Source organism: Bos taurus, chromosome Y, assembly GCF_002263795.3.
Source record: "Bos taurus isolate L1 Dominette 01449 registration number 42190680 breed Hereford chromosome Y, ARS-UCD2.0, whole genome shotgun sequence".
NCBI lineage: Eukaryota > Metazoa > Chordata > Mammalia > Artiodactyla > Bovidae > Bos > Bos taurus.
The window spans coordinates 8,062,037-8,079,802 of NC_082638.1; the positions used below are offsets into that span (position 1 = coordinate 8,062,037).

The 17,766-nt window shown below is 36.7% G+C and overlaps 1 protein-coding gene across 1 annotated transcript in view; it reads right to left on the reverse strand.

Moving 5' to 3' along the window:
- Positions 1–15,465: 15,465 nt before the first annotated feature.
- LOC132344468 (eukaryotic translation initiation factor 2 subunit 3, Y-linked) overlaps positions 15,466–17,766 on the reverse strand; it is a 48,591-nt gene continuing 46,290 nt past the window's right edge. Inside the window, exon 12 of the mRNA XM_059884063.1 lies at positions 15,466–15,873. Within this exon, the coding sequence (XP_059740046.1) occupies positions 15,810–15,873 (64 nt within the window). The 3' untranslated portion in view covers positions 15,466–15,809. The remainder of the gene's footprint in view (positions 15,874–17,766) is intronic.

Sequence of the window (17,766 nt, forward strand, 5' to 3'; positions counted from 1 at the left end):
ATTCTTGTTAGATTTCTCATGATTACTGTTAGTCACTCAGCTGTGTCTCTGTGACCCCGTGGACGGCAGTCTCCCAGCCTCCTCTGTCCAACGGATTTTGCAGGCAAGAACACTGGAGTATCCCCTTCTCCAGGTGATCCTCCCTACCCAGGGATCGAACCCAGGTCTCCCCCATTGCCCAGAGCAGGCAGATTCCTTACCACTGAGCCAAAAGGGAAACCCCATGATTACAAAAAAAAAAACTAGTATGACCATTAGTATAAAGCACTTAAGAAAAGAGTGGCCATATAGGAAAAAGATGTTTTCTAATTGCAAAGGTAGGAGGTAGTTTGGAAAGTGACATTTTAAAACTAGCCTTTGATATTACATTTCATGCACTAAAAGAGTTAATTTCTGATAGGATATTAGTAAATGATCTAGCTATATTTGTTACATGAACCTTTATTAGATTTTAAGAAAGATTAATCTATAGATGACTATACCTAGGAAGTCAACTATATTACATAGGCTTTTTGAAAATGCAAAGTAATTTGTATTTCAAATACACTTATGGATGGAAGTATCAGCATATGAAAAATCATTTTACCAGAAATACACATATACACACATTAAATACACAATGAAAACACAGTATATTTATGATAAAATGAAGTATAAATAGCATGGCTGTGAAACTTCATACAAAAGACCTTTAGTAAACTGAAGATCACCATGAGCTTTTAAAGGATCAGCTATACTATGTAAAGAACCATAGCTATACGTCATTATTGAGAAATCTCTTAACCAAAATGTTCAAATTTACCACTCACAATTTCCATCTCCACAAAACAATAAAATGCAATTTAGCTATATTGAGACAGAGAAAGATTTATTTTAAGGAATTCCCTCAGGAGATTATGGAGCTGTAGAAATCCAAAGTCTGATTAATAGGCCACCAGGTTCAAGACCAAAGAGAAAGCTGATGCTGTGGTTTGAATTGGAAGCAGCCTTTTTATCATCAGGCCTCTGACTGATAAGAGGCCTGTCTACATTATGGGTTTCCTAAATGTAAACTTCAAAAAGCAAAAAACACTTTCACAGAAACAAATAATGATGAACCAATCATCTAATATCAGCCAAGCTGACATTTAACCATCAACTTAGCATGCCTTGAAAATTTATCATTTATCTTGAACAATTAGCAAGTTGCATGTTGTAATCCATAAAATAGTATCAAATATAAATTTTAATCTGCAAATAAAATTTAAAATGATGACTAATGATGTGATTTTCATAGTTTTTTTTCACCTGTCAAATAAGGCATTATTTAAATAATTCCTGAAAATCACCACCAACTGAATTATACTTTATGGTTGCAAGCCACACTAGCATTACTAGTGTAATAAATACAGGTAAATATAGGTAAAAATAAATACAGGAAGCCTAGAAAAAAATAATCAGTAGCAATTAAACACTGCTGGTACTCTGTCTAAGATTTTATGTATTTCCAAAAAATGCAAACATTTCCTTAGAGAAATGACAATTTCCTGATTAGGACATCTTTCACCATAAAGAGAATAAAGTGTTAAAAGTTTGTAATATTTAATATGTCACAACCCCTTAGAAATAGGCTTCCATTTCCTAAAGCTAGGAAATTTGTATCGAAGTAACATTAATTACAAGAGTCAAATACATCATAGATGTCCAGATTTATGATATATGGTGACATTTCAAAAAAAAATCAAATTTGTAAAGTACTAGAGAACATGTTATTTGCAAAGTGCCTAATTACACGCTGTTTCTGTAACGTGAAAAATGAAATTTCTCTTTATAAAGGGATTCTAATTAATACATTATTAACAGAAGTAGAGGGCTTCCTTGGTGGCTCAATGGTAAAGAATCCGCCTACAATGCAGGGGACATGGGTTCAATTCCAAGTCTGGGAAGGTCCCACATGCCTCGGGGCAACTAAGCCCATGTGCCACAACTACTGAGCCTGCGTTCTAGAGCTGGGAAGCTACAATTACTGAGACCATGTGTTATACTACTGAACCTCGTGTGCCTAGAGCCTGTGCTCCACAGCAGAAACCACTGCAGTGAGAAGACTGCATACTGCAACTAGGGCATAGCCCCGCGGCGCTGTAACTAGAGAAAAATCTACGCACAGCAACGAAGACTCAACACAATCAAAAATAATTTTTTAAAAACACAGACATATGGAGTATTTCTCAGCCATTAAAAAGAATACATTTGAATCAGTTCTAATGAGGTGGATGAAACTGGAGCCTATTATACACAGTGAAGTAAGCCAGAAAGAAAAACACCAATACAGTATACTAACGCATATATATGGAATTTAGAAAGATGGTAACAATAACCCTGTGTATGAGACAGCAAAAGCGACACTGATGTATAGAACAGTCTTATGGACTCTGTTGGAGAGGGAGAGGGTGGGAAAATTTGGGAGAATGGCATTGAAACATGTATAATATCATGTATGAAACGAGTTGCCAGTCCAGGTTCGATGCACGATATTGGATGCTTGGGGCTGGTGCACTGGGACGACCCAGAGGGATGGTATGGGGAGGCAGGAGGGAGGAGGGTTCAGGATGGGGAACACATGTGTACCTGTGGCGGATTCATTTCGATATTTGGCAAAACTAATACAATTTTGTAAAGTTTAAAAATAAAATAAAATTTAAAAAACAAATAAATAAAATGCTACCACGGGGGCGGGGGGCGGGGGGCGGGGGGGGGGCGGGGGGGAAACACATACAACCTTTAAAGAATGATTAATGCTAAAATATGAGGGAGTTACATATTTGCCTCCTGAAGACTATATACAAAACCACCTATGAAGTAGTGTGTTCTTCATGACCTCACCACAAATCAGTTGAATATGATCAACTCTGTAGATTAAAGTACCAATTTAAACTTACCAGTAAATACAGGGTTTAAAGAAACCCAAAGTATGATGATTCATAAGGACTAATTCACAAAAACCAGATGGCAGGCAATCGGAAAGGACGTTTTATTCATCCCCATCCAAAAAATTATTAATATTTTTTTTTCGTGGCTATGCCACACAGCATATGGGATCCTAGTTCCTTGACCAAGGCTGGAAACTGTGTCCCCTGCAACTGAAATGTGGAGTCCTAACCACTGAACTGCCACTGAACTTCCTGATCCTTTTTTTCTTAATTTGAATTTGTGAATGGAATTATAGTTGATTTTCAATATTTCAAGTATCTAGCAAAAGCAATCAGTTTTAAATATACACATACACTTAAATATTCTTTTTCTGATTCTTTTCCATTTACAGACTAGAGTTCTGTGTGCTCTAGATGCTTGTTTATTTTATATTTAGTAGAGTGTATTTGTTAATTTCAAATTCCTAATTTATTCTTCCCTTGCTCCCTTGGCCAAACTTGTTTTTGGCCATGATACGTGGATTCCAGGATGTCACTTCCCTGGTCAGGGACCAAACCCAACACATGGCAGTGAATGCATAAAATCTTAACAATATTGGCCAACTCTTAATGTGCTCCATGTTTTAAAATAATTTTAATGTCAAGCTAAAATTTTAATGAGATAATAACATTATTTTAATTTGGTGATTTAATTTTCATTAGCTATACAGCTTTACTCTTCCAGAAATTAACAGAAATTGTGTCCATTATATCACTTGTGTTATTTTCAGTAATTTTACATATTATAAACATTACACCCTGTTGCTATGTATGTCATATCCATCTTCTTCGTTTTATGGAAATCAAACTCACCCGTTTTCTTTCCCAATTTTGAAACTTAGTGTGCCCTAGAAATTTCCTTAACCCCAAAGTAAACCATGACATCCCATAGTCACTGGTCTTCTATTTGATCTAACATAGCTTTTCAAATTGAAATCAGAATCACTTCATTCTACAATCAATGTCCACATTGAATTTCCAGAGTATCTAATTTTAACTGGGTGGAATCTGAGCCTTGGTTTACTTCTTAAAAGTTCTATCAGATTATATTAATGAATAACAGTCAGTCAGTTCAGTCGCTCAGTCGTGCCCGACTCTTTGCGACCCCATGAACCGCAGCACGCCAGGCCTCCCTGTCCATCACCAACTCCCAGAGTTCACTCAAACTCATGTCCATCGAGTTGGTGATGCCATCCAGCCATCTCATCCTCTGTCGTCCCCTTCTCCTCCTGTCCCCAATCCCTCCGAGCTTCAGAGTCTTTTCCAATGAGTCAACTCTGCATGAGGTGGCCAAAGTACTGGAGTTTCAGCTTTAGCATCAGTCCTTCGAAAGAACACCCAAGACTGATATCCCTTAGAATGGACTGGTTGGACCTCCTTGCAGTCCAAGGGACTCTCAAGAGTCTTCTCCAGCACCACAGTTCAAAAGCATCAATTGTTCAGCACTCAGCTTTCTTCACAGTCCAACTCTGACATCCATACACGACTACTGGAAAAACCATAACCTTAACTAGATGGACCTTTGTTGGCAAGGTAATGTCTCTGCCTTTTTTTTTTATTTTTAAACTTCACAATATTGTTTTAGTTTTGCCAAATATCGAAATGAATCCACCACAGGTATACCTGTGTTCCCCATCCTGAACCCTCCTCCCTCCTCCCTCCCCATACCCTCCCTCTGGGTCGTCCCAGTGCACCAGCCCCAAGCATCCAGTATCTGCTTTTCAATATGCTATCTAGGTTGGCTATGACCCTCCTTTCAAGGAATAAGCGTCTTTTAATTTCATGGCTTCAATCACCATCTGCCATGATTTTGGAGCCCCCCAAAATAAAGTCTGACACTGTTTCTACTGTTTCCCCATCTATTAAGTGATGAGACCAGATGCCATGATCTTAGTTTTCTGAATGTTGAGCTTTAAGCCAACTTTTTTACTCTCCTCTTTCACTTTCATCAAGAGGCTTTTTAGTTCCTCTTCACTTTCTGCCATAAGGGTGGTGTCATCTGCATATCTGAGGATATTGATATTTCTCCCGGCAATTTTGATTCCAGCTTGTGCTTCTTCCAGCCCAGCGTTTCTGATGATGAATCACAAATATAGGGTGTTGAATTAGTTGTAAAGGACCATATTAAACTGTATTTCAAGTAGTAAACTATTTTGCAAAGTTTTTATTTGACATCATACTTTTGAAGGTATCTTAACAGATTACACAATATGTAAAAGCAATAGGTTATATTGCTCTTTGCACATACTGAGGTTTCTGCAAATTCAAGGTTTGTGGCACCTTTGCATTGAGCAAGACTATCAGCATCATTTTTGAAATAGTGTTTGCTCACTTCATGTCTCTGTATCACATCTTGGTAATTCCTGAATATTTCAAATTTTTAAATTATTACATCTATTATGGTGATTTGTAGCATTAATCTTTGATATCACTATTGCAAAAATGATTACAGTTCACTAAAAATTAGCTATAAAATCAACATTCTTTTAAATCTTTATCAAATATACCATTTTTTAATGACTATCATTCTTTATGAATTACACATTTACCAGCCAGGGATGAAGACAGTTAATTTTCTACATTATTTAAAAATTTTTAGTTTCCTTGTTTTCCCTGTTAGCCTGTTTTAGGAATGTTTTATATCTTCTTTTCATTCTCTTTTGTGTTTATCTTTTGTTGTTTAGTCACTTGGACTCTTAGTGACTTAGCCTACCAGGCTCCTCTGCCCTCCATCTCCCTGTTTGTTCAAATTCAAGTCCGTTAATTCAGCGATGCTATCTAACCATCTCATCTTCTGCTGCCTCCTCCTTTTTGTTTTCAATCTTTCCCAGCCATCTGGTTCTTTTCCAAGTTGGCTCTTCACATCAGGTGGCTGAAGTATCAGAGCTTTAGCATCAGTCCTCCCAATGATGCTTTACTCAGAGTTGATTTCCTTTAGGATTAACTGGTTTGATCTCCTTGCTGTTCAAGGGACTCTCAAGAGTCTTCTCCACCACCACAATTTGAAAGTACCAATTCTTTGACACTCAGCCTTGTTTATAGTCCAGCTCTAACATCCATATATGACTACTATAAAACCAATAGATTTGACTTATATGGACCTTTGTCTGCAAAGGGATGTCTTTGCTTTTTATTTATTTTTTCTTTGCTTTTTAATATGTTGTCCTGGTTTGTCACAGATTTCCTCCTAAGGATCAAGTTTTTCATAACTGCAATCACCATCTTCAGGGATTCTGGAGCCCAAGAACAGAAAATCTGTTACTGTTCTCAATTTATCCCGATCTATTTGCCATGAAGTGATGGGACAGTATACCATGATCTTCATATTTTGAATGCTGAGTTTTAGGCCAGCTTTTTCACTCTCCTTTCACCTTCATCAAGACATTTTAGTTCCTCTCCACTTTCTGCCATTAGAGTGGTATGATCTGCATATCTGAGGTTATTTCTCTTGGCAATCTTGATTAAAACTTGTGATTCATCCAGCCTGGCATTTTGTATGATGTACTTTGTATACAAATAGGCAGAGAGACAATATACAGCCTTGACATATTCCTTTCTCAATTCTAAGCCAGTCCATTGTTCCACATCTGGATTTAACTGTTGCCTCTTTGCCTGTATACGGATTTCTCAGAAGATAGGTTAAGATGGTCTTGTATTTCCATCTTTTTAAAAACTTGTGTGTTGTGATCCAAACAAAGTTCAGTATACTAGTCAATGAAAGAGTTTTGCTGGAATTGTCTTGCTTTCTCAATGATTCAAGACGGTTGGCAACTTGACCTCTGGTTCCTCTGCCTTTCCTAAATCCAGCTGTATATCTGGCATTTCTCAGTTCATGTACTACTGAAACCTAGCTTGGAGGATTTTGAGCATAACCTTGGTAGCATGTGAAATGAATGCAACTGTGCAGTAGTCTGAACATTCTCTGGCACTGCCCTTCTTTGGGGACTAGAGTAAAAACTGATCTTTTCTAGCCCTGTGGCCACTGCTGAGTTATCCCAATTTGCTAACCTATTGAGTCTAGCACTTGAAAAGCATCACCATTTAGGATTTTTACACAGCCCAGTGGGAATACCATAACATCCATTTTGTCATCACAGCATCCGGTCCTATCACTTCATAGCAAATAGATGAGGAAACAGTGAAAAGAGTGACTGAGTTTATTTTTCTGGGCTCCAACATCACTACAGATCGTGATTGCAGACATGAAATTTAAAGACACTCCTTGAAGTAAAGTTATGACCAACCTAGACAGCATATTGAAAAGCAGAGATATTACTTTGCCAACAAAGGTCCATCTAGTCAAAGCTATGGTTTTTCCAGTAGTCATGTATGGATGTGAGAGTTGGAACATAAAGAAGGCTGAGCACCGAAGAACTGATACTTTTGAACTGTGTGTTGGAGAAGACTTGAGAGTCCCTTGGACTGCAAGGAGTCCATTCTAAAGGAGATCAGTCCTGGGTGTTCACTGGAAAGACTGATGTTGAAGCTGAAACTCCAATACTTTGGCCACCTGATACTGAGAGCTGATTTATTTGAAAAGACCCTGATGCTGGGAAAGATTGAGGGCCAGAGGAGAAGGAGACGACAGTGGATGACAAGGTTGGATGGCATTACCGACACAATGGACATGGGTTTAGGTGGACTCTGGGAGTTGGTGATGGACAGGGAGGCCTGGAGTACTGCGGTTTATGGGGTCGCAAAGAGTAGGACATACCTGAGCAACTGAACTGACCTGAACTGAATGTTTTCTAAGGCCCATTTGACTTGTTTATATATAACTGCTAATTGTCCAACAAGTTTTGTCTCCAGAATGTTATCTATAATATTAACAGAACTATAGTTGGATACATGTCTCTGCAACTAAATCATATTTCCCAATCCCTAAGCCATCTGTCATCAGAAAAGAAAATTCAAACAAAAGGATCCTGCTTTTAAAATACAGAAACTTTGATAAATCCCACTTTTTGTTCCTTTTTGTTGTTGGTTCTAAGTAGTTGATTATTTTCATTATTTTGTTCCTTCTCTAAGTATTATTTTGGTGTATTCTTAAATTTTGATATTGGAGTCAGGACACTGCTATGTTTTCAGTGTATTATTCATATCAAATGATACCATTTGAAGCCAGAGACTGTTATCTTTATCACTGTTACTCAAACACACTGCTAAGAATCACTTTCAATTTAGTTGATCTATTTTTTAATTAAAGGATATTGCTTTACAATTGTTGTTCAATTCAGTTGCTCAGTTACGTCCAAATCTTTGCAACCCCATGAACCGCAGCACGCCAGGCCTTCCTGTGCAAAAATATTGTAAAAATAATAGAAGTGAAGTGAATTAGAATCAGCAGACATAAAAATATACTGCCAACGGCTATTATTTTCTAAACTCATAGTCTCAATTATTGCATAAGCTTGTCACTAGTGGACCAGAAGACTGTTGCCTATCATCCCATTAAATAGTTTCAGCAGCATCATTTAATACTAACTTATCCTGCATGATGAAAGTTAACAGTCTCTGCCATTAAGAGCTCTTTAAAAAGTATGACACTTTTGAAAAAGACAATGACACATGTATATTTCTTCCTTTCATTTTTATAAAACAAGTTTTCATACTAAGAATAAAAGACCAAAGTATGGTTGTAGTGACTGTTCATATAGAGGTGAATATACTGAAACACCACTTTTTTGTGTAATTTAAATGGGTGAATCATATTGTATGTTAATTTCAATAAAGCTATTTTTAAAAAGTTTTCTGTATCTTAAGAGAGGGAGAAATATGCAATTAGAAAAGAGACTATACCTCACAAAAAGTGATATATCTCACAAAAAGTGATAAACAACTAGGTAAAACATCTGTAACAATATAGATCAGAGTAGAGTTTTCAGTCAACTTTGACTTGACAGGTAAAGAATTATTTACTTAGGCTGTTCATAAGTGATACCACCTGAGGGCTGTAGGTCACTCCTGTCTTTCTGCTCAACCTGCCCAGGACTATACCATTCAGTAAATCACTTCTCTGTTGTCAGAAGCTTAATACATAGTTTACAATGGCTCTTACAAATGAAGACCTTTGCTGATGTATCCCCAGCACAAACCAGGTTCAGTTAAGTTCAGTAGTACAGTCATGTCCGACTCTTTGCGACCCCATGGACTGCAGCACGCCAGGGCCTCCTTGTCCATCACCATTTCCTGGAGTTTACACAAACTTATATGTCAATTGAGTTGATGATGCCATCCAACCATCTCATCCTCTGCCATTCCCTTCTTCTCCAACCTTCAATCTTTCCCAGCATCAGGATCTTTTCCAATGAGTCAGCTCTTCACATCAGGTGGCCAAAGTACTGGAGTTTCAGCTTCAACATCAGTCCTTCAGTGAATAGCCAGGACTGAGCTCCTTTAGGATGGACTGGTTGGATCTCCTTGCAGTCCAAGGGACTCTCAAGAGTCTTCTCTACCACCACAGTTCAAAAGCATCAATTCTTTGGTGCTCAGCTCTCTTTATGGTCCAACTATCATATCCATATATGACTACTGGAAAAACCACAGCCTTGACTAGACAGACCTTGTTGGCAAATAATGCCTCTGCTTTTTAATATGCTATCTAGGTTGGTCATAAGTTTCCTTCCAAGAAGTAAGCATCTCTTAGTTTTATGGCTGCAGTCTCCATCTGCAGTGATTTTGGAGCCCCAAAATATAGTCTGCCACTGTTTCCACCGTTTCCCCACCTATTTGATGGGACCAGATGCCATGATCTTAGCTTTCTTAATGTTGAGCTTTAAGCCAACTTTTTTACTCTTCTCTTTCATCAAGAGGCTCTTTAGTTCTTCTTCGCATTCTGTCATAAGGGTGGTGTCATCTGCATATCTAAGGTTATTGATATTTTTCCTGGTAATCTTGATTCCAGCTGTGCTTCATCCAGCCCAGCGTTTCTCATGATGTACTCTGCATACAGGTTAAATAAGCAGGGTGACAATATACAGCCTTGATATAATCTTTTCCCTATGTGGAACCAGCCTGTTATTCTACATCCATTTCTAACTGTTGCTTCCTGACCTGCAAAAAGATTTCCCAAGAGGCAGGTCAGGTGGTCTGGTATTCCCATCTCTTTCAGAATTTCCCACAGTTTACTGTGATCCACACAAAGGCTTTGGCATAGTCGATAAAACAGAAATAAATGTTTTTCTGGAACTCTCTTGTCTTTTCAATGATCTAGCAGATGTTGTCAATTTGAGCTCTGGTTCCTCTGCCTTTTCTAAAACCAGCTGTATAATCGCAAGGGATCTGATTTAGGTCATAACTGAATGGTTCAGTGGTTTCCCCTACTTTTCTCAACTTAAATCTGAATTTGGCAATAAGGAATTCATGATCTCCTCCTCTGGGAGGAGCCACAGTCACCTCCCAGTCCTGTTTCTACTGACTATATAGAGCTTCTCCATCTTTGTCTGCAAAGCATGTAATCAATCTGATTTCAATATTGACCATCTGGTGATGTTCACGTTTAAGAGTCTTCTCTTATGTTGTTGGAAGAGAGTGTTTGCTATGACCAGTGTGTTCTCTTGGCAAAATTCTATTAGCCTTTGTCCTGTTTCATTCTGTAATCCAAGGCCAAATTTGCCTGTTACTCCAGGTGTTTCTTGACTTCCTACTTTTGCATTCCAGTCCCCTATAATGAAAAGAACATCTATTTTGGGTATTAGTTCTAAAATGTCTTGTAGGTCTTCACAGAACTGTTTAACTTCAGCTTCTTCATCATTATTGGCCAGGGCATAGATTTGGATTACCATGATACTGAATGATTTGCCTTGGAAACAAACAGAGATCATTTTGTCATTTTTGCAACTGCATCCAAGTACTGCATTTCAGACTCTTTTGTTGACACACCAGGTTAGCCACCCATTTATAAATATTGGAATCTGGGAATGAACATCCTGTTTCCAAGTTCACAGTCCTACCGCCTAGATTTACCGTAAAACTGTCCCAGTATCTCCTCAGGGGTGCAGCCTGCAGCTACAACTGTTTCAGATCATTACTCATCTGATCCAGGCACCACCTTCTAAGTTACCCCATATAAATTTACCCACTGACGATTTTTCATGCTTCTCAGTTCAGTAGGCATTTTTGTTCCCCCCATTCTCCATCAAATAAATGCATTCCTGCCTAATAGCAGTAAACATACAGTTTTTAAGTGCATATAAAAACATACAAAATATATAAAATTGTAGGCCAAGACAAATGAAATTCGCAATTAAAACTCAGAAAATGTACTTTCTTGGCCTACAAAGAAATGAACTGAGAAACCAGTAAAAGAAAGGTATCTGGAAAAAACTCAACTATGTGGGATCTAATTTAATACTGCTGAACACTCATTGATCAAAGTTTCAAAGGAAAAATTCTATAAAAATTAAATATGAAAATATTATGTTTTGCATCTATGGGATCCAAGTAAAGTAGAACATAGAGGAAATTTTATAGTACTAAACAGTTGTGTTAGAAAAAAAAATTAAGCTTCCACCTGAAGAGAACAGTCACTTAGATTCAGAGAAAGGAAATGCACAAAAAAAATTTTTAGTGCAGAGATCAATATTCAAAAAGGAAAACAGAGAAAAAACACTGGTTATTTGATAAGACAAATGAATTCATAAACCCCTAGTCTAGCTGAGTAGGGGCGGAAAAGGGTGGAAATTTAAAATTAAACATATTGTAACACTAAAGACTCAAATGTAGTATGAAGATAATGGCTCTCACAAATAGTTTTTGCCAACAAATCCACAAATTACATGAAATGAATAAATTTCTGGACACAAAATACCATAACTTCCTCATGAAGAGCTTATACTTAAGAAAGCAACTTAAGTTGAAGGTTAAATATTTCCATAAATGCAAAAAATAAAGAGTTTTTATGGCTTTGACTAAATTCTTCCACTCACTTCAGCAAAAATTACTATCAATTCTGTACAAATTCAACACTTTTAAAACACTGCTAAGGGAATACGTCTTCAGTTTATTCTAAGTCAGCATATCTAATTTTAAATTAACTGAACAAAATCATCATAATAAATAAAACCTCTCAATAAACTCCACCCAAATAAAGGTGGTCTAAATTTAGTCTAAATAATTTACAAACAATACTTCTGAACTCTTGGTACTTCACAATTCTACTGAACTACATTTAGTTTTTCCAGTCACAAATGCACATTTTTCCAGGAAGAACTTCTTGCTTCCACTTTTTCCTCTCCCAATACTAAAATCTAGTTTTAGACTCATATCATTTAAAAGTAAAGTAATAAAGAAGCCCTTCTTGGTAAAATTTTATTATCCTGGATGGCTCAGAATCTAAATTATTATCACCACTGCTACCATTTGAAAAAAGAAGTGGCAATCCTCTCCAGTATTCTTACCTGGGAAATTTCATGGACAGAGGAGCCTGGCGGGCTATAGTCAATGGGGCTGCAAACAGGTGGACATGACTAACACTTTCAACTTCATGGTACCATTACCAGCAGAAATATCCTTTATCTATTACTTTCTTTTACTTGATTCTTTGTGTTTGGGCCCTCTGCATGTTACCTGTATGCGCCCTAAAAGTTAGTGCTACTTATGTTAGAAACAGGCAAATGACACAATACATTAAAAATCAACATCCCAAGTACAATTTTCATCATTCATGACTTTCCAGAGAAAGCATTAAAGTAGAAACATTACGAAAAGCTATTTCCACCCTCCATGATTATCCTTTGAAATTGCTTCTTCCAACCCACTTCATTTCTAAACACTGGACTGCATGATTTTGCTTAATTATAGAATGAGCAGCAGACCTTTTGATTCCTGTTTCAACTGCATGAGTTTCTCAGACAAAAGTAATACACACAGAATTAAATTCAGAAGAGTTATTCAAAGATTATTTTTAAAAGGTTTCCATATTCTCCCAATGATCTTACTGTAGCCAAGTATTACTTTAAATACTGAGCACATAATCTATATAGCATGTCTGCAACTTGTTGGTAAAAAAAAAACATCATAAGCTACGTCCTTGTTATGATGTAGAAACCAAATTTAAAAGTGTTTGTTCATTATAGTCTATGCTCACACAAATGTAAATATTCTCTGATCTTTTATGGAAATAAAAGTTGTAAAATCTCCTAAATGTTTTACTTCTGACTACAATTACAGTTGAAAGCAAAGGCCAAAGTTATGCTAGGTAGATACGAATCAAAACTATGCTGATGTAACCACACTAACAGCAAATAAGTCTCACTAGCCAAAAATAGTATTACAGACATTTATTTCCTTAAATGATACACACAGTCTACTTTACCTAAACTTACTCTCAATATATGTAAAGCAAAGACAGATGACCAAAACAAGGAAACTGAGACTCCTCCCTCACAGAAGGAAACCTTATAACTAGCATTAATATAAAAAGCAAGTAAAATAGTATGAAAACAGTAATAAAATGAGCAGAGGAAAAAGAGTCTGAAGAAACAAATACCTCTTGAAAAACATTTCGGAAGTTCTATCTTGATAGCATGGCACCCACAACTGGAAAATGTAGTTTCCAAAAGAGATGTGTAATTTCACAGATAAGGGTATAAACTCTGAATCCAGATAATTTAGATTTGAATTCTAATTCTGCTACTTATTAGCTGCAAGGCTTGGAAACATTTCTTAGCTTCCTTATGCCTCAGTTTCTTCAACAGTAAAATGGGGATAACAGTGCCCAGGCTCAATGGAATTTTGTAACAAACTGCTATATATAAAGAATAGAACACTCCAAAGCACAAGCAAAGTACACAATAAATGTGTAAGTTTTTCTTTATAGGCAAAGGTTAGGTTATAGGAATTGCTAAAATAAATTAAATCCCTTTTGGACTTTACCAGCTCCATGATGCTACTGAAATCACGTGCAGAACTTTAGACCTGGAGATAAATCTGTTCTTGATCTTAAATTTATGACCCATATGCCTCATCAGCTTAAATGTTAATATTGCCTTTATAATTCTTTAAAAACAACATATTCAATATTGCAATACATTTAAGTCTCCCAGCCTACTGTATCTCAGATTATCAATTTTTAAACATGATTCAGATCAGATCAGTTGCTCAGTCGTGTCCAACGTTTTGCGACCCCATGAACTGCAGCACGCCAGGCCTCCCTGTCCATCACCAACTCCCAGAGTTCACTGAGACTCATGTCCATCAAGTCGGTGATGCCATCCAGCCATCTCATCCTCTGTCATCCCCTTCTCCTCTTGCCCCCAATCCCTCCCAGCATCAGAGTATTTTCCAAGGAGTCAACTCTTCGCATGAGGTGGCCAAAGTACTGGAGTTTCAGCTTTACCATCATTCCTTCCAAAGAAATCCCAGGGCTGATCTCCTTCAGAATGGACTGGTTGGATCTCCTTGGAGTCCAAGGGACTCTCAAGAGTCTTCTCCAACACCACAGTTCAAAGGCATCAATTCTTTGGTGCTCAGCCTTCTTCACAGTCCAACTCTCACATCCATACATGACCACAGGAAAAACCATAGCCTTGACTAGACGAACCTTTGTTAGCCAAGTAATGTCTCTGCTTTTGAATATGCTATCTAGGTTGGTCATAACTTTCCTTCCAAGGAGCAAGCATCTTTTAATTTCATGGCTGCAGTCACCGATTGGCTTAAGTCAATTTAAAATGTATCTGGGCTAAGGAAATATCATTATTTGCAAACTGCTTACATTATCTGCACTGTGTCTTCTGCAAGTTCTAATTTTTTTCAAATGTGAATTAAAATCACGAGTATGCTAACTTTAGCAATCATTACTTATAATGAATTTTTTCACACCATGAGGTATATGAGATCTTACTTCTTGACTAGACTGAACTCATGCCCCTTGCTGTGGGAATGCTGAGTCTTAACCACTAGACCACCATGGAAGCTCCTGTAGTGAGTATTTTAAAGAAGGAAAAAGGGGGGGAGAAAAAAAAAGAGAAACACGCTACCTGATCAGGAAAAAAAGGCTAGTAATTAGAATCCATATTATAACTATATCAGCTAAACAACTGGGATAAAACATAAAACTGGCTTAAGCTTCCTGTGTTTCAGTCTAGGAAAATAGTAAAGGGTGAGAAAGGTCTGTCCATGTAATTAATCCCTTATGCTCTAAGTGTTACTCACTCAATAACATCTGACTCTGCGACCCCATAGGACTGTATAGCCTACCAGCTCTTCTGTCAATAGGATTCTCCATGCAAAAGCACTGGAGTGGATTGCTATTCCCTTCTCTAGGGGACCTTTCCCCACCCAGGGATCAAACCTGAGTTTCTTGTACTGCAGGCAGATTTTTTACGGTCTAAGTCACCAGGGAATCCCCTAGTTTAAGGGACAATTCAGTTTGAACCTATTAATTCTCATTCTACATTTTAAAAAGATGGCAACATAAAATATGAGATTAAAAAAGAAAACCTGGTTTTGAAGGAGACTATGTCTGCAGGTTTTGAATGGTGTGACAGCCCCCAGAAATACTCAAAGGCAAATCATGAAAAACTAAGAGAAAAACTTTATTTCAAACAGGTTCAGTGGTATGTGTACACTAGCAAAGGCTGGTTGTAACAGCAGCTTCATTTGAAACCTGAACTGATGCACAAAAGTGACATTGCTAAAATGTGGGTTGAACCCATCAACATGCTAATTCTGACATTTATCATAAACCCTATTATTTGTTTTAGAATAAAAACTAATTCTCATCAGAAAAAAAATGAAAACAACCTTAACAGCTCTACTAAGGAAATGAAATGTATTTGCTGGTACTGCTTTGAAATTATACCACTAGCTTTTTAAGAGAAATTCTGACTTCATCCAAATGTATTATTTAACTGATAATCTTCATTCATCATCTACTGTTGGCTTGATGGTTACTCCTCTTCTTATCTGACCCCAACCAATTAAACTGCAAAATGAAAAATAAAAGAAATTATGAATTTTAAATCCATTTCATTAGCATAAGTGTAAAATTTTGACAAAACTGTTCTTATTACATTTTCCTCTAAATTCAAAATTGTTCCTATAACAGGCTATTCTATAAACAAAAGTCCGTATATTACCTTCTTAGAATCCCAGAGCCTCATACATGGATTTTGGCCACCACGAATAACAAGAAAAGCAAACAAGAAGTTGCTGTAACACATATATTAATGTCTCTCTAAAAACAAAAAAACTACCCATTCAGAATAAGGAAATAGGAGCACTTCCGATCCCCCTAGGTATAATGTCCCAAGACAAAAAAAAAAAAACACGTATCAACTTATTTAAAAACAAAAAAAGTCATTACCAATTTTTCCCTTGAAAAATGTGTCTTTTATAGCACCTCAATGGAATATAATAGCTTTAAAGGGAAATAAATGAAGAGAAAAAAGTGAAGAACTAGAATAGACAGTCTATAAACAGATTACTCTCAACAGCACAGCCAAACACCACACTGGACTGATAACTAAAGTTTTCCTTTCAAAACAAAACCACCTAAATATGAATAAAAAATACAATTCTAAAGAATATAAAAGAAAAAGAAAGTCAGTAAAAATGTGTGATATAGGTTCCAGATATCTATTCTCTATAGAACCAAGTAAGTAACATTCTGACCAAAGCAGCAGCTAAGGATAATACTAACAAAACAAAGCTACAGTCAAAAGAGAAAAAACTTGTGGCCTTTTTGCTCACCCAGTAAGTTATAGCCAAGTAGAAGCCAATCAATCCACAGTTCCTCTCATGGACACAAGGAAACAAATAGCACTTGTTTTCAAAGCTCTGTCTTGTCTCAGGGCTGCTCAAGAGACTAGTTTATGCCTTGTTGGACTCAGAGTACCTGCAGAACTGTGGCATAGTTGTACTATAATGTTGAAGATACCTGAAAGCAGTTGTGTGAGACCAGGTAAATAAAAGCTTCAGAAAGACTGTAGACTAAAGGTTCCTGAGGGATAAAGGATTATGAGCAGAGGAATATAATAAAACGGGGTCACAGAAGCAGCAAGAGTGAGACTCAGGGTTATTTAGACATAAAACAGTTGTGTACATAGACAAATCAGATAAAAGAATACAGCTCCAGGGAAGATGAAGCTTAGATACTAGGTTGATGTTTCCTTTCTGAAGTTTTTCAAGACTAGAAGAGATGCCTGTTTTTATGTTTTTTTCTTTTCTTCAAATGCCAAATCTTAAATAAAACAAGACATATAAATATACGGGGAAGCCAGATCACAGTCCATGTAATAGAACAAAATAAAAGCTAAGATACTAAACGCAGAGGCCCTGGACTTACTTGAGAAGGACTTTGAAGCAAATGTCTTAAATAGTTTCGAAGAGCTAAAGGAGAAACAGAGAACTAAAAAACATTAGGAAGGAAAATCATACATAAATAAAATTAGATTTTACACACAGAGAATTTCTAAAACAAAACAAAACAAATATTAAAAAGTATTTCTAAAATAGAAAATAAACAGAAAACAACTATATACAAGTTCTAAAGCTAGAAAATGCAAGGACAACTGGGAAACTCACTAGATTAATAAATCAGCAGATTTGAAAAGTATCAGCAAAGATGAACAAATCTTGAAAACAGGTAATCTAAATTACTGACTTTGAGAAGCAAAAGAATAAACAAAAAAAAAGTAACATGAACTAAATAACCTAAAATACATCACTAGAATCAACATTATGAGAGTCCCAGAAAGGAAGAGATGCACAGAGTTTATCTGAAGAACTAATGACTGGAACAATTCATGAATATATACAAGAAGCTCAAAAATTTCCAATTAGGAAAACCCAAAGAGATAACAAGACAAACTATGAT